General features: G+C 34.1%; 4 protein-coding genes and 1 long non-coding RNA gene across 11 annotated transcripts; 2 read left to right on the top strand and 3 right to left on the bottom strand.

Moving 5' to 3' along the window:
• Window positions 1-53: 53 nt before the first annotated feature.
• On the bottom strand, window positions 54-3,056 carry LOC106437610 (somatic embryogenesis receptor kinase 4). The gene is made up of 3 exons (XM_013878518.3): window positions 2,197-3,056; window positions 1,674-1,934; window positions 54-1,593 (listed from the first exon to the last, which is right to left on the bottom strand). Exons 1-3 carry the CDS (start codon window positions 2,624-2,626, stop codon window positions 221-223), a joined length of 2,064 nt encoding a protein of 687 aa, XP_013733972.2. The 5' UTR covers window positions 2,627-3,056; the 3' UTR covers window positions 54-220.
• A 2,123-nt stretch (window positions 3,057-5,179) lies between these two features.
• On the bottom strand, window positions 5,180-6,981 carry LOC106437611 (probable tRNA N6-adenosine threonylcarbamoyltransferase). 3 transcript variants are annotated; one of them, XM_048745629.1, is made up of 5 exons: window positions 6,835-6,965; window positions 6,718-6,804; window positions 6,012-6,566; window positions 5,792-5,947; window positions 5,180-5,714 (listed from the first exon to the last, which is right to left on the bottom strand). In XM_048745629.1, the coding sequence occupies exons 3-5, from the start codon at window positions 6,564-6,566 to the stop codon at window positions 5,364-5,366; spliced, it is 1,062 nt and encodes a 353-aa protein (XP_048601586.1). In that variant the 5' UTR covers window positions 6,718-6,804; window positions 6,835-6,965; the 3' UTR covers window positions 5,180-5,363. The 3 variants fall into 3 exon arrangements, with proteins under 3 accessions (XP_048601586.1, XP_013733973.1, XP_013733974.1); XM_013878519.1 differs by having other exon boundaries at window positions 6,012-6,570; window positions 6,718-6,981; XM_013878520.3 differs by having other exon boundaries at window positions 6,718-6,974.
• Window positions 6,982-7,558: 577 nt separating this feature from the next.
• On the top strand, window positions 7,559-11,080 carry LOC106437613 (protein ROOT INITIATION DEFECTIVE 3-like). Of its 5 annotated transcripts, XR_007318421.1 has the most exons (5): window positions 7,559-7,750; window positions 7,865-7,956; window positions 8,618-8,927; window positions 9,003-9,190; window positions 10,772-11,080. XR_007318421.1 is itself a non-coding variant. In XM_013878524.3 (4 exons), the coding sequence occupies exons 2-4, from the start codon at window positions 8,789-8,791 to the stop codon at window positions 10,803-10,805; spliced, it is 315 nt and encodes a 104-aa protein (XP_013733978.1). In that variant the 5' UTR covers window positions 7,611-7,956; window positions 8,618-8,788; the 3' UTR covers window positions 10,806-11,080. The 5 variants fall into 5 exon arrangements, 1 of the variants encoding a protein (XP_013733978.1); XR_001287294.3 differs by lacking the exon at window positions 10,772-11,080 and having other exon boundaries at window positions 9,003-9,370; XM_013878524.3 differs by having other exon boundaries at window positions 7,611-7,956; window positions 8,618-8,881.
• An 86-nt stretch (window positions 11,081-11,166) lies between these two features.
• LOC106437612 (flavonoid 3'-monooxygenase CYP75B137-like) lies at window positions 11,167-13,042 on the bottom strand. The gene has a single exon (XM_013878521.3). The coding sequence runs from the start codon at window positions 12,891-12,893 to the stop codon at window positions 11,319-11,321; it is 1,575 nt and encodes a 524-aa protein (XP_013733975.1). The 5' UTR covers window positions 12,894-13,042; the 3' UTR covers window positions 11,167-11,318.
• A 1,252-nt stretch (window positions 13,043-14,294) lies between these two features.
• On the top strand, window positions 14,295-17,061 carry LOC106443410. Its single transcript, XR_001288015.3, has 4 exons — window positions 14,295-14,424; window positions 14,505-14,585; window positions 15,059-15,122; window positions 16,506-17,061. It is a non-coding gene; the product is annotated as an uncharacterized LOC106443410 (long non-coding RNA).
• Window positions 17,062-24,507: the final 7,446 nt, after the last annotated feature.

The following is a 24,507-nucleotide window of genomic DNA, read 5'->3' as shown; positions in this document are numbered from 1 at the left end:
GCCCGCCCTACGGGCCAACCCCTAGTATAATATATATGATACATCAAATCAAATCTTCTATATGATACTTCTCCAATTGATATTTATGTAAACCGACCCGGTTCTTTCTGGAGAGAGTAAAAATTAAAACCAACTGTTGTGATACTGCTTAACCGGAGAATCATACTCAACACAAACGTTGAAACATTTTCTGCAAACGAAGTTGTTAACTAAAATACACTCATTCACTCTTCATACAGTTTATCTCCAGAAGCAGTGTCTCTATATTAGGCCTATTGTTTGGAATCTCCTGAGTACAGCTTATCCCCATCCTCGCCATTGCAACCGCCTCTGTTTTATCAAACCCTTCGCCGAGATATTCATCCATGAATCCAAAGTGTTCTCCATTCTCAGCTGCAGTCCTCAGTGAGCTTGTAAGCATGAGCTTGCCAGAGAGTATTTGGAGAATGATGACTCCAAAGGCGAAAACGTCGGTTTTCTCCGTGAATCTTCCGGTTGTAACGTACTCTGGAGCTAAGTATCCCATTGCTGCACTTGTTTTGAGTGCTGAGAAGACCAAATCGTCTGCTAGAAGGTTGTGAAGACCTGAGTCAGCGATCAACGGGTTGAACAGCTCATCTAGTAGGATCTTCTCGACCGATATGTTTCGATGAACAATAGCATGCTTATTCTCTTGATCACTTCCATGTAAGTAAGCAATACCTTTTGCAATCCCTTTGAGGATAGAGACTCTTGCGGGCCAAGCAAGAACTCGACCGGTTTCTCTTTCTTGCAAGTCAAGAAAACTTGAGAGCTTTCCTTTCGAAGCGAAATCATAGATGAGGAAACACTCTCCTCTGCCTCTAGAACAGCAGAAGCCACGCAGCTTCACTAAGTTTTCATGTGACATGGAGGACAAAAGCTTCAGACCGTTCATGAACTCGACTTCCTCGTTCTTGCAACTGCTTATGTTGATGCTTCTGATAGCTACAAGAGAACCATCTCTAAGGACTCCTTTGTAAACCGAGGTGAAGCTGTTTCTGCTCAATAGGTTAGCTTCTGAGAAGCATTGTGTTGCTGATTCAACCTCTTCTAGGTTAAACCTGAAACTGCTGTTGACAACAAAGAGATGATGAGGCTCTTGTAAGAACTCAGCTCCGTTTCTGCTATCTCCAAGGGGGTCCCATTCTTTGGTGTAGGCAAGACTTACAAGAGGCGATGACCTAAAATCTTTTTGTTGATCTGTGCTGAGTCTTCCCTCGGAAAGCTCTGCTGTGTTACTAATCTTCTGCTTCCTTCTTCTGTAGCGTAAGAAGGTTAATAAACCAGCACCAAACAGAGTTATAGTGACGGTGATCACGCTTGAGATCAAAGCAACTTGTGGGAGTTTTGATGAGGGTTTATGACAATGTGTTTGGTTGCAATGACTTTTGAGATAGACAGAGTCTGAAATGTTATGTAGAGTTGACTTATCAGTGTCTTTTTCACCTTGAGGCTGCTTGACTTCGATGGTTGAATCATCAAAAGCAGAACAGGCTCTCAAAGAAGGGATATCGATTCCACATAGCCCTGTGTTGTTCTCAAACTGGAATCTCTCATTCAACTTCTTGAGACCTTTCACAAGATTCAAAAACATTAATTAAAAAAATTCAAGTCAAGAAGACAAAGAGAAGCTTTAGAAAGACATCACTCACCAGGAGGAACAAAGCCAGAGAGAGTATTGTTGCGCAAGTCAAGTGTTTCAAGCTGAGGAATGTTGGCTAGGGTTTTTGGGATTGTTCCTGAAAGATCGTTGAAGCTCAAATCAATCCTACTCAACATACTCAAGTTGCCTAAACTCCAAGGAACCTCTCCGGTTAGTTTGTTGTGTTGCAGAGACAGAACACTTAGCTTCTTCAAGGAACCAATGCTCTTTGGTATCTTCCCTGTTAAGCTGTTGCAGCATAGATCCATAACTGCATCAAAACACAACAATAACCACTCAAATCAAATAAGTGAAACATTGGCCTATGGCATCCCAAATTTTGGGAAAAAAATGTCATAAACATAAGCTACCAAATTTATATTAAAAAAATATTATTATTAAAACCCTTACTAAATCAATTATATCCCCTGGTCCACGCTGTGTATAGTGTGGTGTTAGTTAACTCAGCTCTGTTTCTAGCCCTAGCTCCGGTTAATCTAAACCGGTTTAAAAGTTGTGAGATGCTAACTAACCTTGCAAGCCAGCCATGGAGCCAATTCCTGCCGGAATCTCGCCGGAGAAGTTATTAACATTGAGATAAAGATCTGACAACTCAGTGAGATTTGTGATCTCTTGAGGTATCTCTCCGAAGAGACTATTGTAATGTAAGTAAAGACCCGACAAGCATTTGAGCTCTGCAACGGCCGGAGATAGCTTCCCGGTTAAGCGTTTCCCTTGTAACGATATGTTGGCGACTTTTAGATGCTGGTTGCAGGCGATTCCTTCGAAAGATCCGTCGCATGGGTCGCCGTTGAACGTCCATGACTGGAGAAGCTTGTTCTCGGGGTCAAGCGACGATTTGAGCTCCATTAGAGCTTTCAGCTCGGCGTTTCCTTGAACAGCTGGTGAAGTTGAGAGAAGGATTGAGAGAAGAACAAGTAACGTGGCATGTAAGGCATCCATTACTGCTCTTTGCTCACTTTACTCTCTCTCTCTCTCTCTCTATGTAGAAATCTTTTCTTTCTTGACTTGGAAAAAGAAGTAAAGGAATGAACTTTCAACGAAAGTTACGTAATTTATGGAGCAGAGTACTCTGTTTTCTTGCGGGTTTGAAGCTAGACGAAGAGAATAAGGAAGCTTTTAAAGATGGACCTAATTTTATCAGGATCAAGGGAAGAAAACTTTTTGTTTGTATCACGGAGTTGGAAACTTTTGCCTCTCAACTCTCGTGAATCAAAGTTGTGCAAGAATATTTCTTGTTTTGGAGAGAATGGGAAGAGAAAGAGGAAAAACAGAGCTTAGCTGGTGAAAAGTGGGAAGGCAACAAAGCATTGAATACTCTGTCTGTCTCTGTGTCTCCAAGAGAGAAAGAGACGTGTTCTGCTTTTGAAAAGGAAGGCTAAATCTTGATGACTTTTTTGGTTTTATTTGATGACGGTAGATGTTCACATTTGTATCTTATAATAAGTGGGAAATGTGATGTATTTTCATGAAGTGTAATTAGCTTTTTTTTTTAGATAAATTCACTTTTGGATTTGATAACTCAGTGTGCTTAGATAGGTTTTTGGCAATATTTTAGTAATCTCCTATACTATAATTTCCTTTTTGAATATCACTAGAATCACAGTATAATATTAGTTTCATCCCACGGTTACTTGAATTGGAGATTTTTGGCACATTGACCAGGATCATGATACTAGTTTTATACCAACAGTCACTTGGAGATCTTTGGCACAATAACCAGGATCATTTTCAGCTAAGTTTGTTACTATAATTTTGATTTGAATCAAAATACAACTTGGATGACCATTTTTTTAATACCGATTAATAGTCTTCTGGCTCTCTGCCTAAGTGTTATTGCCAACAAAGTTTACCAAGTTATATATTTTTCTTAAAAATAAGATAGGATGATTGAATCATTAGAAGAAACACATTTAACTAGAAAACAACATATTTTATTATTTTCAATTAGAAAAATATCATTAAAATTTATACTAAATATTTATAGCTCCGCTCCTTAAATTTGAGAACCGGCCTTCCACCTTTGTATATAAATGGTAAAGTTGTAAAGCGGCTTTAGTGTGAGAAAATGATATAACGAGCGTAGAGTGTAGTTGAAGTTCAGGTTCGGCGATTGGCATTTTTTGGCTTATAGTCATAACTTTGGAATCATTTTGAAACTTGGATCATCCTTTTGCTCCTTGTCAAGACTCCTTTGCATTCTCCACGTGCACGTACGTGTTTACTCGTGCATACACTCCTACACATTCACATACAGTCTCTAAAACCGAGTAGATTTTTTGGATTAGAATAGTTGATTAAAGAATCTTTTTGTTTAGATCTGCATGTCTTATAATGTTCTAAATACTAGTATATACAGCTTACAGAAGTCAATGATGATATCGAGATTTAGTGGACAATCATTCCACTAGCTTTTACTTTGTAAGCTAATCAATTGTAAACTATAAAGCAATTTGATAAACATTTGAGCTTAATTACTTGATTATTAGTTATTTAGTTATAAGAAAAACTATTTGCTAGTTCTTGCTTGTTGTATTATTATAAACCCTAACTTGTGGTTGGAACATGGAAGTTTGACTATTAGAAGAATCCAATGTGGACTCCAACACTCATCTCATTAGATAAGTATACATGCTCTTTAACTTAATACAAACCATGACCACTAGTATTCTCCACCGTGTGACAGATTAGCAATAAACGAGACTGGTGGAAATAATAAGAAACACAAATTGGTGGAATAATGTATTAGAAGTCAAATTTCTATCAGTTTTAAAACAATATAATAAAAGCAGAATTAGCATTAATTCGCGGTTTTCAGGTGAATAACCATAATAGCCAAGTGTTACTTTTGAAACAAGAAAATCGGGACAAATTGATAATTGCCATTAGAGAACTTTTTTGTTCTTAAAAATCATTTTTTGACCTTTTTGAATTTGAAGATGGAGGAAGGAAGACTTTTGAGATACTTTTATCTTTTCTTTAATTACTTTCATCTTTTATCGATTGTTTTACTCGCAACTTGTGTCTATTTTGAAACTCTTTTTGCGCTCGTCTTCTTTTTTGAATCTGTATCATCTATCTTTAGAGAACTTTTGAAATATTTTTACTACTGACATAGTGACAGAGGAGTTTTATCTCAGTAAATACTAAATATAGCACTACACATTCGCCAAAAAAATATAGCACTACAAGATATCATGCTTCCGGTCTTCACGGCCTACTTTTAGGTCAGGAAACTCTTAAATATTCTTTCAATACGCAGTGATATATTCCATAAAAGTGTCCTTTGATTGGACCATCACATACGTTATGCATAAAAAGTTATAACTTTAGTATTGCTATTTTGCTTTCGTATGATTAAGGAAGAATAATGCAATAATCTCTCCGCCATTCTCGGTAGAAATATCGACTTTAACATGTACAGCATTCTATGAAAGCCAAAAAACATACAAATAACTAGAACTGCTAAAAAAAAAAGAAAAAAGAAATTAGAACTGCTACAAAGAAACTTGCCAACTAACTTTGAATTTTGAAAGTGTTACAACAATCTAGGAAGTCATTTAAATCAAAAGAAATGATAAGATTCGTAACATTTCACTAAACCTTAACTCATCAAAAACAAAAGTTATCGAGTAGACATATTCATTTCTCACAATCAATAAAAAATGAGTACACACAATCACTTAGCAGCGGCAACGTTCTTATCTCCACGTACCAACTCTTCCTTCTCTCGCCACACCGCATGAACCTCGTCCGTGCGAAACCGCTGCGTAAAGGTAGAGTCTTCTAACGGCGTTTCAATACCGTTAACAAACTCAAGTAGACCCGTGTACGCAATCATCGCTCCGTTATCAATACAGTAACGGTCATCCGTCGCAAACAGCCTACCGTCACGTTCAGAACACATAGTCCTCATCATGTCCTGCAAACGCTCGTTACACCCGACACCACCAACTATCAAAACGTCTTTCTTGTCGCAATGAGCCATCGCTCGTTCCGTGATCTCAACCAACATCGCAAACAACGTCTCCTGCAACACCAAACAAATCATAATAATCATAAACCAAATTATCTCTCATTTATGATTAAAAACTGATAGAGACTTACTTGAAGAGAATAGCACAAGTCAGCTGGTGTGCACTCATTCTTCTTGAGCTTCTCCTCAGCAGTAGTTTCGATATAACTCAATATCCCACTGAATGACACATCCATTCCTTTAACAGCATACGGTAGATCAATAAAGTTGTTTCCTTTCTTCGCAAGCTATAAAAAAAAACGAGTTAACAACATTGTAACAGAACACACAACAAGGTTCTTGAACTTTTACCTGCTCGATGTTATACCCAGGACTCGGATCATTAGACAAATTCAAAACTCTAGCGAACCGGTCCAAGCAATTACCAACAGCAATATCAATAGTCTCACCGAAAATCCTATACCTCCCTTCACTATAAGCAATCACCTGAGTGTTCCCACCACTCACATACAACACAACAGGATCATCAGCACCGGTAACAACCCTCCCCATCTCGATATGAGCAACGCAGTGATTCACACCGACGATAGGCTTCTTCCAAAGCTGCGACAACACTCTAACGACAACGGCCGAGACTTGCAACGGCGCTCCCATCCCGGGACCTTTGGTGTAGCAGATGCAGTCGATTTCTTCGGGGGTGAGTTTGGATGTTTCGAGAGCTGATTTGACTAGAGGAAGAACGTGGTCGAGATGGTGATGCGCGGTCTCTCTAGGGAGGAAACCGTGACCAGGTGGGGTTATGTATGTGTGGCGAGGGTTGGCTAGGATTGTGCCGTCTGACGTCACGATTCCGACACCGATCTTGTTGGCTGAACCTTCGAAACCTATAGCTATCTTTCTCTTCATCTCTCTTTGGTAACAGAACAACAGAAACAGAGTCAGGCAGAAACATCAAAGTAAGGGTTTAGAGGAAGAAAGATCCAAACTTTCACATTCATTGATTCGTGAAACTAGTTTTCACAAGAGATAATCAAGTAAAGTAATCATTTTTTCATACCTCAACTACTTCTCGGAGTCAACTGTTTCGATCTAAATCTCTCTCTTCTTTTCAATTCCGACCAAGGTTCTTCGAGTAAGGACACAGTTTCTCCTTCTTTTTGGTTATAGGTTTCAGAAGCTCGAACGAAACTAATCCTATCTCTGTTGGTTTCAGTCTCGCGTCTTTGCTCTTCCCCTGATGATGATGTTCGGTTGATACTTGAAACTGGAGGCGTTCGAGCTTGAAGCTCTGTCTTTCTCTTTTGCTCCACAGAGATTTAGGGTTCTGGTTCAATTTTAGCTCGGGTTTGGTTCGAGAATTTCGGTTCGGTTTCAGTTTCGAAATTGAACCTGGGGATTAAATGTTTTTAACCGGTTGGTTTACTCGTGTAATTAACCCTGTTAACTCGCCTCTAATTAACCTCAATAATGCCGGTTTCTTCTCATTACTAGATTAACTATCACATGTCGGTTAGATCATTGGTGTATATGACCACCTCCATCAGAGGGTCTAACGAAGAGGTTCTAAAGAAAAAAGCAAAAAAAAAAAAAAAATCAAAAATGCATTTAAACAATAGAACCGGTGTCAAACATAGAGTTTTAAGGGCATCCGCATTGGAGTTTCAAGACAAAAGTTCACACGGTTTTCGAGAAGAAAAATATTAAAATAATCGGATTTTAATGAACCCGGCTCGTGCAGGTTCGCTGGAGTGAATCCGGGTCGTTACTGTTCAGCGGGCCCCACGCCACGTGGCGGCCCGCTATTGGTCAATTTTTTTTTTTTTTTTAAAAAAAATCAAACGAAAAATAAAAAAAATAATAAAAAATTCACATGATGAACCCCAACCGGGGGTTCATTAATGCGGCTGCTCTAAGAATCAGTAAACACCTCTTACGTGGCCATCACCCATTGGTTATTCCTTGACAAAAGGGAAAAAATATTTCATCTCTCTTTCCATCTTCTTCCTTCTCTCTTTTGTCGTTCTTCTTTCGATTTTCTTACCCAAATGATGCTTGAAGACGAATCAAGTATTCTTCTGAATCTAATAAAGGTTTTTGAAAGCTTCCTCCTTTTTCCGTTTTATTTTAATTAACTATCAGTTTTTTAATCTCGAGAATTACATTAATAGACTTGTTTTACTTACTGTTTTTGTTTCGTGGTGGAGTCGGGCGATGTGTGGAGCAATCAGGGAGTGTGATTTGGGTTCTGTGATTCGACTCTGTTTCTGGAGTCATGTTTGATTTGGACGAAGAAGAGGTAAAGTCTTAATATTTTGCTATACATTCAACTCTGTATTGATTCATTGTAATTCATCAATCAGTTTTTGAATCACCCATGAGCTGATGATTCTGAGTTTCCTTCTTTTGTTATACACTTATACCCATTCTGGGTATGAAGTGCCCTGTAAGCAACTAAGCTCTATGTCTTGTATTCGTAAAGCCGAGTTCTTTGATGCTTCTCTAATCTTCTGGTAGAGAAGAGAGATAGCTTTAATTGGTTTGATTACATTCCATTGTTCTGTAGTTTTTCATAGTAACAGAGAAGAACCAGATTTAGGCTTTGACTGCATTCAAAAGATAGAACTCCAATTTTAGAAGTTAAGGAGGTTCATTGCACACATAAACAAAGAAAGATCTGAGCTTTTCTCGAGTTAGTTTGGATCTAGGGTCTGGTAGTTGAGTACTAGAATCATATGAGTAGAGAGACCAATGATTGGGGAAGTTGTCTTTTACTTATGTTATCTAGTTTTATATTCCTTTCCTTCAGTTTTGGTTCCATGTGGATGTCAATACTTACTTGTGCCTGATTCTTATTTTGTTTTTATGGTCTTAATATGTAAAGTTTAGTTTCCTTTCATCTGCTGCTTCCTTTAAATAACTGTGTTCTGATGGCTCAAGAGTTTGAACTTGGTCCACAGTGTTCATTGTGTTGATTTCAACAAACGGATAAAAAAGTGGAGCTGGCCCGGAGTGGAAGAAAGGGGTTGCTGAATGGTTCAATGGGGTCCCATACTGCACGCATAATGGAGACTCTCCATTCAGACTGTATGCAAGAGGGTCTGCGTATACATAATGGTTAGGATGAGGGAATGGCATCAATCTGTTGGCTGGAGCTGCAGACCAAGACACTGGAGCTTGATGATAGTAACCCATTGTTGCAGGACCCTGGAAGAGAGGCAACGGTATACTCTGAATTTGGGGAAACATCATGCTTTGTGGCTGTGACTGGTAGTAATCTATATGCATTTTGTTAACTTGCGATGAAAGTGTAAGCGATTTTTAAATTTCATGGCCTTTGGTTAGGTTTGGAGCCTGTCCAAGGGGAAACTGTTGAGAAACATCATCTTTCCTGCAGCCATCAATGCACTTGCGTTGGACCCTGGCGGGACTTTTTTCTATGCTGGTAGTAAAGATAGCAAAATTTGTATCGGTGCCATGAATTCCTCAAGTGATTATGCGACGCAAGCTCCTGATTCAGTATCTGAACAAAGGTACCATCTACTTCTTTGAATGTATGATTATGTTGGAGTCATTTTCAACTCTACTATGGTTATGTTGTTTGAGCATTAGCTTGTAGTAGTTCTTGATCATTAGACGTTTTTGAAATTATATTGAAAGATAATATTTTGTCAAATGGCGTTTGAAATTGAAATTGAGTATGGTTTTATTAATGCCAAATTTATCATCACATCATCTTTGAATTTTCAAATTTATGTAAAATAATTACTTTAACAATAATATTTTGTTCTTTCCTTTTATGAAATCCAATAATTTATAAGTTTTGTAAAATTTGAATTTAATAATTCAACTTTGAAAAAAAAAAAAAATTTAAGAACTTCAAAGAGGTTCTCCCATTGGACCTTGACAAAACTAATTACATTAACAAAGATTCTAAACTTTATAAAGTACACAATTAATAATTAAACTAATAATTAGAACCCATCAAGAGTTCTAACCAATGGACATGCTTTAAGAAGTCCAACCTAAACCTTCTTGCCTTTGTTGCTTGCGGTAGAGGCAGGGCCGTTCCAATATGATCTTTAAAAATATAGTGGTCCATTTAAATACTTTAAAAATAATCAAAATTTAGAGCATGATTAATGCAGATCTCTTAAGATGTGGTTCTCTTATATTTTTTATTTAATAAACGTTTCTTAGTTTTTCTTAGTTAAAAACTAAAAGACGTATTTTATATTACGTTAAAAACCTCATCCTAATAGACTTGCATTACTCATGTTTTTAATACACAAGACACCGGACTAGCAACTAAAGTCCATTATAATGTTGTGAGTTGTGACCGGAAACCCTAAAACTATACTACAAAAATGATAATCTTTAAAATGGTAATGTTTGCGTCTAAAGTTTTAGTTTGTTAAGTTCTAGGCCGAGGCAAAGGCCAAAGCCGATCTAATACATCCCTATAGTCATTGTTAGGGGTGGGCAAAAAAACCGGAACCGAATTAGCCGAAAAAACGGAAACCGAACCGAACCGAAATTATGAATTACCCAATTGGATACTGAAATTTTATACCCGAATAACTGGAACCGAACCCGTACCGAACCGATAACCGAATACCCATATAGAACGGGTGAAAAACCCTTATACACTTACCTTATACATATATCTTTATAGTTTATATTTTATACACTTGCCATTTTTTATTGATCAACACTTATCTTATAGGAGAAGCTTGTATTGTTTGGATGTTTTATTCCCACAATTTGGATTTTGGTTTCTGAATGAGGAAATCGCTTGAATGTTATTTTGGTATTGGTTTTAATTGATTTATTTGCAAGTACATCAGATTAATTTGGGTAATATGGTTACAAAGTAACCATTTAGAACCGAACCCGATTGGAACTTTTTTTCCGGTTCTAATATGGTTACCAAACTTCAGGAACCGAAAGAACCGACCCGATCTGGTCCGAAATTTTCACGGTTCTTTAATGGTTACCAAACTTCAGAAACCGAAAGAACCGACCCGAACCGAACCAAAGAACCGAACGCCCACCCATAGTCATTGTGGTCATCTTTTGTCACTTGAAAGTTCTTTGATTTTTTTTTAATACAGGTTATTCCAGACCGAGATCCAAATTTATTTTTAAGTGGAGGTACAACTCACAGATGGACCTTTTTCCGAGTATTCAAATATGGTTTATATATGTGTGGCCACACAAATGGGTAATCTGAGTTAGAGAAGTTTTGAACCCATGTCCCTTAGAGCAGACCCGTGTGGTTAATTTCTTTAATTCTTTCCTTCTACTGGTAATAATTAGCACATACATGTATAGCTTACATGTCCATGCATGGATATGAATTGAATTTCCATAACTGCATTATACCAACTACCACTTTATAATTTCTATTTGTTTTTCAACTACCATTCTGTCATTTGTGGGATCGACTATTAGACTATTTTGATGAGAGATGATGATATGTTGGCAAATGAAAATATAAGACATTATATAAATAAATAAAATTATTACTATATATAATCAGATATGCGTCTTCACACACTCCATTTTTACAAAGCATTTAAATTTTAAAAACTCTCACCGCAAAATAAAATAAAAGTAAATCATAATCAACTTCCCTGAACCAAACTTTTATTTAGTTATTTAAGCTGTGTAGAGTTTGGGATCAGACAACCTCGGAACAGGAATAGCCACAAGTGGACTCTTCAACTTAAGAACAAGCCCAAACTTCTCTTCAACCTCAAACTTCTGTCCTTTAGGAGCTTTCCAGTCAAAAGAGTGAAGAAGCGACGCAATGTTGAACAGAACAAGCCTCTCGGCCATGTTAATCGCCGCGCAAATCCTCCTCCCAGATCCAAAAGGCAAATACTTAAAATCACCACCATTGAAATCAAGCGAGTTCTCCAAAAACCTCTCAGGTTTAAACTCGTTTGGTTCATCCCAATGCTTAGGATCTCTATGAATCGCCCAAACGTTGATGAATATCTTCGAGTCTTTAGGCACAGTGTACCCCGCAACCACAGAGGTCTCGCTGTTCCGATGAGGCACAAGAAGAGGAAGCGTAGGGTGAAGCCTAAGAGTCTCTTTCATAACAGCTTGTAGATAAGGAAGCTTTGGTAAATGCGACTCTTCAACGATACTGTCTTTACCAACAACTTGATCTAGTTCTTGTCGGATTTTCTTGAAAACTTCTGGTCTACTAACGATCTCCGCCATTGCGAACTCCGATGCGTTAACCGATGTGTCCACACCGCCAAGAACCATGTCCATAAGCAGTGACTTTACGTGTGTCAACGAGAGAGGAGCTTTCTCATCGTCGTCTTTAACCCTAATCAAATATTGTAAAAAATCTTCTTCGTCTTCGCTTTTTTTCCCCACCATCTTGACATGACTCTCCATGACACGATCGAACAAAAGATCTAGCTTCTTCACGTGGACCTTCATCTTCTTAACAAGTCCTTGGAAGTCAAATCTCGCGAACATGGGGAAGAAGTCGGAGTAGTTCTGAATCCCTTCGATGTCGGAGATATCAGAGATTAGGGTTTTGAGCTCGTTTCCTAAGCTCGTCCTCTCTTCTCCTTCAACAGTAGCTCCCCACATCATTCTCGTCACGACGTTGAAGATAGAGAGGAAGATCTGCTCTCCTAGGTTCACGGGAGACCCGTCGCGAGCCATTTCCGACATGTAGACAACGGTTTGTCGGGTTTCTTCGCGGCGAGTGGAGTAAGAAGCTTCGAGTGTCGGCGTGGTGAACATCTTCATGACGCAGAGCTTACGTAGTCTCCTCCAGTGGGTGCCGTAAGGAGACCAGAGGATGTCTTCTCCACCGTAAGTGTTGATCTTCCCTACTTCGGGGAGGTCATGGTTCGCGAAGGTTATGTCGTGGGTTTTGAGAACCTCGCGAGCCATTTCTGGGGAAGAGACGACGATAGCGAGTTTGGAGCCGAGGTGAATTTTCATGAGAGGGCCGTGTTTTTGAGTTAGGGCTTGGAACTGTGTGTGGAGGATGTCGGAGTTTAGGAACGGGAGGTTTCCCACGATGGGAAGTGGCCATGGTCCTGGAGGCAATGGTGGGCCGTTCTTGGATTTAGCCTTTCCTTGAATCCAAAAGTAGCAGAAGATGGCGACGAGAGCAGCTACGGCGAGCATGAGGGAGCTGTATGGATCCTCTGTTTTGAGGATTGTTGAGAGAGTGAAGTTAGACGAAGTCGCTTCCATTTTTTTTTCAGACAAGAGACTTTGGTTACTGGAGGTTTTGGTGTGGTGGTAGATAAAATGGGAGTATAGTATGGAGATTTTATATTGTAGGCTCGGGGAGAATGATGTTATTATTTTATTATTAATGTATTATCATATCAACTTGTAAGAAATTTCTTAGAGCACCATTAACCCTAGCATCCATTTGGGGTGCTTAATTTTTTTTTTTTTTTTTTAGTTTTTTTCTGATTTTTAGAAAAGAAAATATTTAAAAATGAACCAATAGCGGGCCGCCACGTATCAGTGGGGCCCGTGAAACAGTGCTAGCACCGGTGCTTAATTAAGCACAATAAGCACATGTACTTAGTTTTTGTGTGGATTCCACCACTATTATATTAATTTTTTGCTAAGCACCTCCCTCTAAACACTTCCATTAATCATGCTCTTAGGTTCCTTCATACTCAGCGCTCAAAAGTGAAGATTTGCGACGGCGTTGATATTATTAGTATAAGATTTTGCATGTAATTTTCTAGAAAAAATCCAAAAAAGTAACACTAAACCGCCGTATCTTATTTACACAAATTAAAATTTTTAGTAAAACCAATTGAAATGTTAAAATTTCATGAGTAAAAAAGACCTGAAAATAGACAAAATATTTTTTGCATTATGATGAGAGGGTAGGCATTTAATAATACTAAGAATAAAAATAAATAAATATTTTAATATTGATGTTAATATCATAAATAAATAAGAGAAGAGAGCTATAAACGCCAATCTTGACTCAGTCGCCCCCAGTGTTGAAGTCCCATTCAATAATTCAAAGAAGAATTTAATGGTGTACTAACACATCACTCCACTTGTGAATATTCAAAACCTTATCAATTCCATTAATTAATAGTAGTAGTAATAGGTTGAATTTGACTTGTTTTATTGTGTGATTGCTGATTTTATTTTGTTTACCTTGGATATTTTTTAAATGCGTTAAAAGGAAAATACAATATGTCGGTTGTTGGTGTTACTTGTAAGACCGGCTAATCCACATGATCAAGCAAAATTTTGTTCCAACATACAAACTATATTAAAATCAAAACGGTAGAATAAATTCAGTAATTCTAAGTTCCCGTAATCAAAAAATAAAATGATCAAAAGCAATAGTTTTCTATTATAATTGTTCAAAAATCAAAACATTTAATTTTTCAGTTAGAGCACCATTATCGCCAAGCCTTATTAAGTCTCTTAGGATAATTTTAATTTTAAAAAAAATTTTAAAAAAAAGCCGAGGCCGGGAAGGCCCGTCTCTTAGTGGCCAGGTGTCAAGAAATGAGAGGTTGAAGGTTCGGTTACACGTTTAACGCGATCAACTTGCCTCTCTCTCTCTCTCTCTCTCTCTCTCTCTCTCTCTCTCTCTCTCTCTCTCTCTCTCTCTCCCCATCTCGAAACCTCTCTTCGACGAAAGGCGATTTCGACGTCTCCTTCGGTGGCTCGCGTCGGCGACGTCTCCTTTTCTCAGTTCGTTAGACGTCTCCTTCGGTGGCTCTCCTGAAATCGAAAGGTAAGCGGTTGTTGTGTTCTTGATTATGCATGTCTTAGATTATTCATCTTCTTGGTCTGATCGGTTGTTTTTCTATGTAGTTTGTTGGTTCTCGTCGAATCTGTCTCTCGGTGGGTCTTCTCCTCCAAGTTTTCCCTCGGTGGCTCACCTCAAATCGAAAGGTAAACCAGTTCTTCTGTTGTTTCATTATGCATGTGATTGATTATTGTATATCTTGTTCTGATCGTAATTTCAAAATTTTGATATGTTTGATTTGGTATGTTCTGTTTTAAGATAGATAGATAAAATAAGATTTGTTTGTAAGTTTGTTTCAATTAAGACGGATGGATAAAAGTTGTTTTGCTATGTTTCAATCTTTGCTTTGTTTCTGTTCTTTGATTTGTTTTCGCTTTTGATTCTCTGTCTCGTGAATCATAAATTCTTCTTCTTTTGAATTGATTGAAAGCTTTATGGTTGAGTTAGGTAGTAGTTAATGTTTTGCTTAGTTGTAGATTATGGTTGTGTTAGTAATAAATAGGTGTAATGTTTAGATAGAAAATGCTGTTGAAGTGTAATAAATTGATTATGCTTGATTTGTTTGTTGTGTTGCTTTTGGTTTCTGAATCATTTTTTGTTTCTGTCTTTCTGTTGTCAGATAGAAGGATCAAGGTTCATCGAGCAAAGGTTCATCGAGCACAGGAGTACAATGCACAAATAAGGTTAGTGTTACTCTGTGATCTGGTTCTGCAAACGAATTGATTTAGGTTGTGGTTTGAATTGAATCGAGTGTAATTAATGTGTTGGTTAGAGTTAGAATATGGTTGTGTGATAAATAGAAGTGATGGCTAGCTAGAATTGCTAAGGCGTACTGTGATGAATGTCGTACATAAATGTCAACTCATTTTTGTTTGTTGGTTGTCATGAATGCATCTGAAACTTCATTTCTTCTCTTCATTCTCTGCCATCTATAAACACACATTCCTCCTTCTCTTTCTTATCATCTCCTTCATCTTTCTTCTCAACTTCTTCTCTGTATGGATTCTCTTCAGAGTCAGTCTTCAAGCTTTTTACACTTACTAAACACTCAACTACCTAACAATGAATACCCAATTCAGTTTATGAGTTTTTCACCTAGTCCAGGCCTTGGAGGATCTGCTTCATGTGCACAAAGTGGTGAGGACCGTAAGCAAAGGTGTAAGTGGTAAACAGCTGAAGACCTGGTCCTCATCAGTGCATGGTTGAACATCTCCAAGGATCCACTAGTTGGGAATGAGCAAAGGGCAGGAACCTTTTGAAAGAGAATTGCTTCTTATTATAATGCAAGTCCAAAGGTGGTTTGTTTCGCTAAGAGAGAGCCAAGCCACTGTACGCAAAGGTGGGGGAAGATAAACGAAGGTGTCTGCAAGTTTGTGGGGTCATATGATGCTGCAACAAAACAGAGGACCAGTTGCCAGAATGAAGATGATGTTTTAAAGGTTGCACATGAAATATTCTTCAACGATTACAAGGTTAAGTTCTCATTGGAGCATGCCTGGCGGGAGCTTAGGAATGATCAGAAATGGTGTGAGACTTATGGAAGTAGTCAACGAAGCTCTGGTTCAAAAAGAAAGAGAGTAGGGGAAGAACAATCTTTTCAGTCATCAGTATCTATGTCCAGTGTCAATGGAGAGGATGAAGCAATGGCTAGGCCTATTGGTGTTAAGGCAGCGGAGGCCAAGGCCAAAAGGTCAGTGGGAGAAGAAGGGAAGAATCTGCAAGAGTTTCAGCAAATGTGGGAGATAAAGTAGAAGGACTTTGCTTTGAAGGATAAGCTTAGCAAGACCAAACTGCTTGACAGTTTGCTTGCAAATACAGAGCCACTTAGTGAATTAGAAGTGACGCTTAAGAACAAACTGATTACTGAAATGTTATCAATGTAATCTTTTAAACTGTCAAAAAACTTTATGAAATGTTCTCTAAGATAGTAGTCTTGTAATCAATGTTATCAATGTTGCTGTGAAATATAAGTTGATGTGTATAAGTAGTTGAAATCCACTACTCTTTTAATCTGTTAGGCTTTTTCTTGTCTAATACGCTTCTGTTTTTCTTTTTTTGCTTTTCAGAGGAACAAGTCACACACATACAGAAATGGAAGCAAGAAAACTGATTGTTTGTGGCCTCTCAGCAAGCAGAATCAGACCACCTCTCCCACAAGAAGATACATATGATGATGTTGAGGATATCATACCAACTGAAGCACAAGTGGTGGAGATTTCAGATGAAGAAGAAGATATGGTGGAGTTATCAAGAGAATAATACATGAGAAATATAAGCTACTTGATTAGGGTGGAGGAATCAGAAGATGATATTGAACCTGAATTCAGAAGAATGCTGAAAATGATGCATGAGGAAGAGAATGCATGAGGAAGAGAAGAAGCTGAGAGAGGAGAAGTTCAAGGTATTGAAGTTGGCAATCAAACTAGAAGATGGACAATCCTCTAAGGGTAATGGTAAGAAGAGGTCTAGAAAAAACTGAGAGAGGAGACGCAAGGAAGCAAGCAACTTTGTATTTTGTTTTTGTGTTTAAAACTTGGGACTTTTGTAATTTTGACTTTGGTTTCAAACTCTCTTTTGGATGTTTTAGACCCTTTTGGTAATGCTTTCAAACCTTTTTGGTAATGCTTTTGTTTATTTAAAAATTTGTTTTTTTTTAAAAAATCCCATTTGGGGTTCTTCCAATAAACCACAAAATCCACTAAGAACCCTTAATAGGTTCTTAAACCATGTTTAGTAGTTTAATATTGACTAAGAACCTTTACCATTGAACATGCTCTTACCATTTGCATTTTACAAATCAATGTGCTAATCGTTTTTGGTAACAAAGTTAAATGTAGAAGAAGAAAAACTACAGAGTAAGCGTCAAAACAAATGACTAATGCAAACAATAGAGCTCTACATATGGGTTAAAAAAACAGTGGAGCTCTATATTATATTATACTAGGATAAGACATGCGCCTTGCGCATGATGAGTTTATTTGTATATATTATCGATAGTTTTTTTATATATGTGATCATTTTATTTATATATATAAAATATTTTTTGTTGTTATTATATAATTTCTTTCCGATGGATCGGATCAATTTTTATCTAAAATAATGGAACAAAACTATAATTAATACATCATGGGTTGATCGGATTGGACTTTAAACAAATTATAACATAAAAATCTTATTTTTTCCATCGAACACATTCTTGAAAAAAGTGAACAGTATTGTTTTCACAGTTGAATTATTTTGACTTTATCTTCCATATGGTTTTGAAAGCTTTCAAATCAACCATCGAATTGATACATGTCATTTTAATGTTTTTAGTCGTATACTTAAGGAAAACTTACATTTTTGTAATTTAAAGTTGTTTTAAAAAATTCAAAATATAATATCTAAGAAAAAATCTAACATATAAGAAAAATCTAACATATAAGGTGTCCTCATTTTTGTATTTTAAAGTCGTTTTTAAAAAAAAATAACATATAAGTTTTTCTCATTTTTGTAATTTAAAGTCATTTTAAAAAATTCAAAATATAACATATAAGAAAAAATCTAATTTTTTATTATATGGTTAGTGTGATTGTTTATTTTTTTTTAATAATATAAATTAAAGAAAAAGAAGAAGAATGCAAAAATTGTTATCAAATCTTTATTATTCATAATCATTAATTGACATATATATGTAAATCATATTAGGTAATTTCGTAGCTTTTATTTAGGGAACGAATACACACTTCTTATATTTTAGGTTAATATAATGTTCTCTAGTGGACATTATACAAATTATGACATAAAAACCTTATTTTTTTCCTCGAACACAATTTTGAAAAAGTGAATAGTATTGTTTTCACAGTTGAATTATTTTGACTTTTAACTTACATATGGTTTTGAAAGCTTTCAAATCAACCATGGGACTCATACATGTCATTTTAATGTTTTTAGTCGTATACTTAAGGAAAACTTACATTTTTGTAATTTAAAGTTGTTTAAAAAAAATTCAAAATATAACATATAAGAAAAAATCTAACATATAAGGTGTCCTCATTTTTGTATTTTAAAGTCGTTTTAAAAAAAAACATATAAGGTTTCCTCATTTTTGTAATTTAAAGTCATTTTAAAAATTTCAAAATATAACATATAAGAAAAAATCTAATTTTTTATTATATAGTTAATGTTATCAAATCTTTATTATCCATAATCATTAATTGTCATATATATGCAAATCATATTAGGTAATTTTGTAGCTTTTATTTAAGGAAAGAATACACACTTCTTATATTTTAGGTTAATATAATGTTCTCTAGTGGACATTAAACAAATTATGACATAAAAATCTTATTTTTTCCAGCGAACACATTCTTGAAAAAAGTGAACAGTATTATTTTCACAGTTGAATTATTTTGACTTTTATCTTTCATATGGTTTTGAAAGCTTTCAAATCAACCATCGAATTGATACATGTCATTTTAATGTTTTTAGTCGTATACTTAAGGAAAACTTACATTTTTGTAATTTAAAGTCGTTTTAAAAAAATTCAAAATATAGCATATAAGAAAATTCTAACATATAAGAAAAATATAACATATAAGGTGTCCTCATTTTTGTATTTTAAAGTCGTTTAAAAAATATATATAACATATAAAGGTTTCCTTATTTTGTAATTTAAAGTCATTTCAAAAAATTCAAAATATAACATATAAGAAAAAATCTAATTTTTTTATTATATTGTTAATGTGATTGTTTAAGTTTTTTTAATAATATAAATTTAACAAAAATGAAGAAGGATGCAAAAATTGTTATCAAATCTTTATTATTCATAATCATTAATTCCCGTATATATGTAAATCATATTAGGTAATTCTGTAGCCTTTATTTAAGGAAAGAATACACACTTCATATATTTTAGGTTAATATAATGTTCTCTAGTGTTATATAATTATGAAATAATGTGACACCATTAGATGAAACTATACTTTATATTAGATGCTCTAGAATTCTTTGAAATAGAATTTAGAAGGCATTTAGAGTACCACCTAGGATTTGGGGTTTTTTTTAATTAATACAAAATTAAGGTTCTAATTTTTCAAATGCTTCTCAATTAATATATAGGGGATATATATATATATATATATATATATATATATATAATAGAACTAAACTAATCCTCTATATACTAATTGAGAAATATTACAATTTCTTTTTGTATTCATGTGTCATCACTACGATGATTCTTAGAATCATTGGAGAAATAAGTTGGTTCATCTAATTATATAATCAGCTTTTTATTAAACTAACCATAATTCATTATTAATATTTTTTATTATTTCCTTGAATAGAAATTACGGAATTCCCTAATATAGCTAAAATATATATGACAATTAATAATTTTGAATAATAAAGATTTGACAAAAAAAAATAGTGTATCTTCTATCATATTTGTTTAATATTAAACTATTAAAATAAATTAAGCAACCATATTAACCACATAATAAAAATTTAGATTTTTTTGTATATGTTATATTTGAAATTTTTAAAATAAGTACAAATTACGAAAATTGTTAAAAGTCTCAGATTCAAATTTTGTGATCCATAGTTTAATTTTTTTGCTATGACAAAATACAAATGATTACAAAATCGTATAAGTAAAATGTCTAATATAATTAATTATTAAGATTAAAAGATATATATATATATATATATATATATATATATATATATATATAGCGTTTTAAATTAAACTATATACCATATAAAATACATAAATATTTTAATTTCGAAATTTATGTTGAACAATATTTTTTTAATAAAAGCTTTGAACGAACATTGACAACTTAATTTTTAGAAAACATAAACTACTAAACTATTAATTACACAATGAAAATTTTGTCATGAGTAATTTAGAGTTTTTGAAATAAAATATACAAATGATCAAAAAAACCATATGAGTAGAAATCATCATTTAATAGACATTAATATTAAAAATATGCAATGTATGTTAATATCATTTAAATCTAATTATACATCCTATCAAATAGAAAAAATATTGTTTTGATTAATAAAATTGATTTATATATTTGCACCAATTTAGTTATATATGTAATAGTTACTGACTTTTAACTATTTAACTAGATCTCGATCCGTACAACCGCGCGGATTTTGGTTTTCATTTATTTTTATATAAATATTTTGTATTCAATTCTAAATTGGTATATATTATAATATATGTGTCTATCAATTTTTAAAACATAATAAGTTTACGGTATATTTTTTTCATTGAATAGATTGTTTTAAACTTTCACATGTATTTGTATCTTCTTCTATATATATTTTCGGATTATTATTTCATTATTAAAATCGTAACTATATATATAAAGATTAGTAAAATATTTTTTTATTTTCATATTCAATGATATTGTAACATTTCACAAATGTAGAAAGTTTTTAAAAAATTAAACTTTTAGCTTCATAAATTTATGTTATCGAGTAAATAATTAAACATTTACTTTTTGTTTAATTTTAAAAATAAAATATATAGTTTAAAATTTGTTTTCATTGGTTTAAGGTAGTAAAGATTAATCATTGTTAGATAATATATTTTTGTTATTTTTGAAAGTATCTTTATAATTTTAAAAGTTAACATCGACAAATATTTAAATATTTAACTTATGGAGGTATAGTATTACAATATTAAATTATATATATTTAAATTATACCATCTATAAATCCAATGAATCATCTATTCTTTAAATCTAATTATTGATAGCCCAATAAAAAATTTTGATAGGTCCAAAATTCAAATGATAAGATTAAAGATTAAATGTATCATGACTTTTTAGGAATAGATCCATTATGTCTATTTTTTTTAAAATCAACATGAATTAAGGTTGTGGCTTATATATAAGATATAGGGCAATTCTCTTAAATAGACAATTTTCAAGTTTTGATCACAAAAATAGACCACAAGGAGGAAATTGACCAAAATGTTTTATTTAATATGAAAAATGACCCTAATACCCTATATATAAAAAAATGAAAAAAAAAATTTAAAAATAATTTTTTTTTATAGTGTTAGATTATATGTTTTCAAATTCAAACTTTTTTTATAAATTTTTTTTCAAATTTTCTTTTTGTAATTCAAAAATACATTTTGAAACTATTTTAAAAATTTTTATTTTCTTTATATTTATTTTTTATTTTATAAAATTTTAAATCTCAATCCCAAATCTCAACCGATTAACTCTAAACCTTAAGGTTTGGATTAGTTAACCCTAGGGGTACAATATTTACCTCTTTAATGAAATATTTTGGTTATTTTAATCCTTAGAATCTATATTTGTGATTGAAACTTTTTTAGTGCTATCCTATGGTATTTCTCTTTAATATATTTGTTATTTCATAATATATAAAAATATAAAATACATAAAATAATTTTTATATGCAATGTTGCGCACATCTTAGCCTAGTTAATGGTTGAAGTTCCTACTGCATTCAAAAATAAGGTCAAGAAAGGCGAAGTAACTTTTAAAATTGCGTCAATTCGACCTTGACACTACTATGAGACCAAAAACTCAAACCTTCATGAATACATTCATTCTTAGCAGATCCCATAAGCTTCTTCTCCTCCTCCTTTTAAAACTTTATTTTTTTCTACTTTACCTAATAACCCACTGACTGTCTGCAGTAGCGGTCCTGGCTATTTCAAGACCACAAGCTCACTAAAAAAAAAAGGCTGAGATTGGTATATACAAGGTTCGAATCAGGCTGCTAATTGTAAAGATAGATGATTTACACCACTAGACTAAGAAGACTTTTTGGAAAAATGGTCGAATTTTATTTATATTATTTGAGGGCCGGAAGCCCATGCTTCCTTAGCTTCCCCTCAGAGCCGGGTCTGACTGTCTAACTAGACGTGCGCATTACATGAAACTCCTAACGAAACCGCTACATTATAGTGTCATTGATGTTCTCCTTGTAAAATTTTAACCACATCTTTCTCCAAATAACACGGCATTGGCTTCAGTTCAGCTGTCTTGAACTCTTTCTCATACACATCTTTGGCTCTATCAATTAATTCATCAGTAACGTTCTTCTTTTGTTTCTTCACTTTTTCTAAAACGTTTTTTTTTTTTTTTTTTGACAGCTTCTAAAACGTTTTAGCTCTCTTCAGTACCAATTTTATCCCTTCCAATTCTGCTTTTGCTGCTTCTTGTTGCAGTAGAAAGTAAAATGGTGGCTGCATCTGAAATTCTGAAATCGGTTTTGGTTTTTCATAATCATGCAACTGTTACTGGCAGTACTGCCTTTTGGTGTTAGAGGAACTTGAGTTTGGTTTTCTTCGGTTGATCAGCTTCGAATTGGTCTGAATAAAAACGTGTATGGGCTTAGTTTGGAGTAGTTGAAACTATCCTAGGCCTAAATATAATTTCAGAAATAATTTGGGCCTTGAAAATATTTGATCATCTCAATGCAAGACCCAACGAGAAGCTTGATTTTTTTTTATTGAAAATATTTTCCTTTGTATGTTTTTTTTTGGGGTAAAATTCCTTTGTATGTTTTCTATTGAACAACCTTTCCTTTGTATGTTTAAATATTTAAATCACTTGATTGAAGTTGATCGAAGGTTTTTTTATGCAAGTACTTTTCTTACTGAAGCTTTAGGAATAGCATTCCAAAAGTGAACCAAACCCATCATCTCCCAGATAAACCTAAGTTAACTTTCCAGATTGACCAACTGTATATTCAAGTAAGAGATGAGAGGAGTTCTTCATAGAGGCCAATGTGTACATTAGTACGTATTAATTCAGTTTCCTAAATTTTAATTGTATAAAATCTTTTTTTTTTTTGCAAATACAGAAAGCTAATTAAGTCGTGAATCTATACTTATTAATATGATTTAACAAATATATAACACAGCAAATATATCATGTCTTCATTTTTTTTAGATTTATAAATATAAAATCAGACTGTTAGTTAGAGGGTACGCAATGTGTCACCAGGGGTGGGCGTTCGGGTACCCATTCGGGTTCGGTTCGGATCTAATCGGATTTCGGGTTTTCGGGTTTAAAGATCCATTCGGGTATTTTTAAATTTCGGTTCGGATTCGGTGCGGATCTATGCGGATTCAGTTCGGGTTCAGATAACCCATTTAAATTATTTTTAAAATTTTAATATTCATTATATGCTTAAAATTTCTCAAAATCTATAAAATAAAATAATATATTACATATAAATTTATATAATATATGTCAAAATACCTAAAATTAACATATAAGTTGGTTGGATTTGAATATTTGGATAGAAAATCAATAGATATTTTAAGCATTTTGGTGTTTTGAATATATTTTAGCTATTTTAGATATTTACTTTTGACTATTTATGTATATTTTCAAGTATTTTGGACAACTTAAAAGTATCTTATATATTTTGGATGTTTTTAATATATATTAAATCTAAAAACAAGTAATATATTTAGGTATATAAATCTATTTCGGTTATATTCGGGTACCCGAGATACTTCGGTTCGGGTCGGGTTCGGTTTCGGTTCTTTAGATACCAAAATTTTGAACCCGTTCGGATATTTAATCAATTTCGGTTCGGGTTTGGTACTACTTTTTCGGATCGGATTCGGTTCGGTTCTTCGGATCAGGGTTTTTTGCCCAGCCTTATGTGTCACTCAAACTATGGAGTGAGAAGGATTTGTTTGTTCAAAATAAATCATTTGGTTAAATTGGTTTTTAGTACCTTTTTTTTTTTTGAACAACCGGTTTTTAGTATCAACATGACGTTTCTACAGAAAATAAACATGTATGTATACCGTATACATGTAGACTGTGTGTGTGTGTGTGGGGGGGGGGGGGGGGGGCAAAAGTGGATTACAAACTTACGATAATAATAGCACCTCGTTTATTTATAGAGTTCCATACATTTATTTTTATATATATATATGCATGCATAATAAGTGACGATGGCATTACTCATGAGTAACGTAAGTGGTGACTTTAAAATGGGAATAAAGCAAGAAGATGATTTTAAACTTTGATTGATGGAACAAGCGATGATTAAAAGTCTTGAATTATA

Source organism: Brassica napus, chromosome C1 (assembly GCF_020379485.1).
Source record: "Brassica napus cultivar Da-Ae chromosome C1, Da-Ae, whole genome shotgun sequence".
Classification (NCBI taxonomy): domain Eukaryota; kingdom Viridiplantae; phylum Streptophyta; class Magnoliopsida; order Brassicales; family Brassicaceae; genus Brassica; species Brassica napus.
This window is presented reverse-complemented; position numbering and strand designations above follow the sequence as displayed.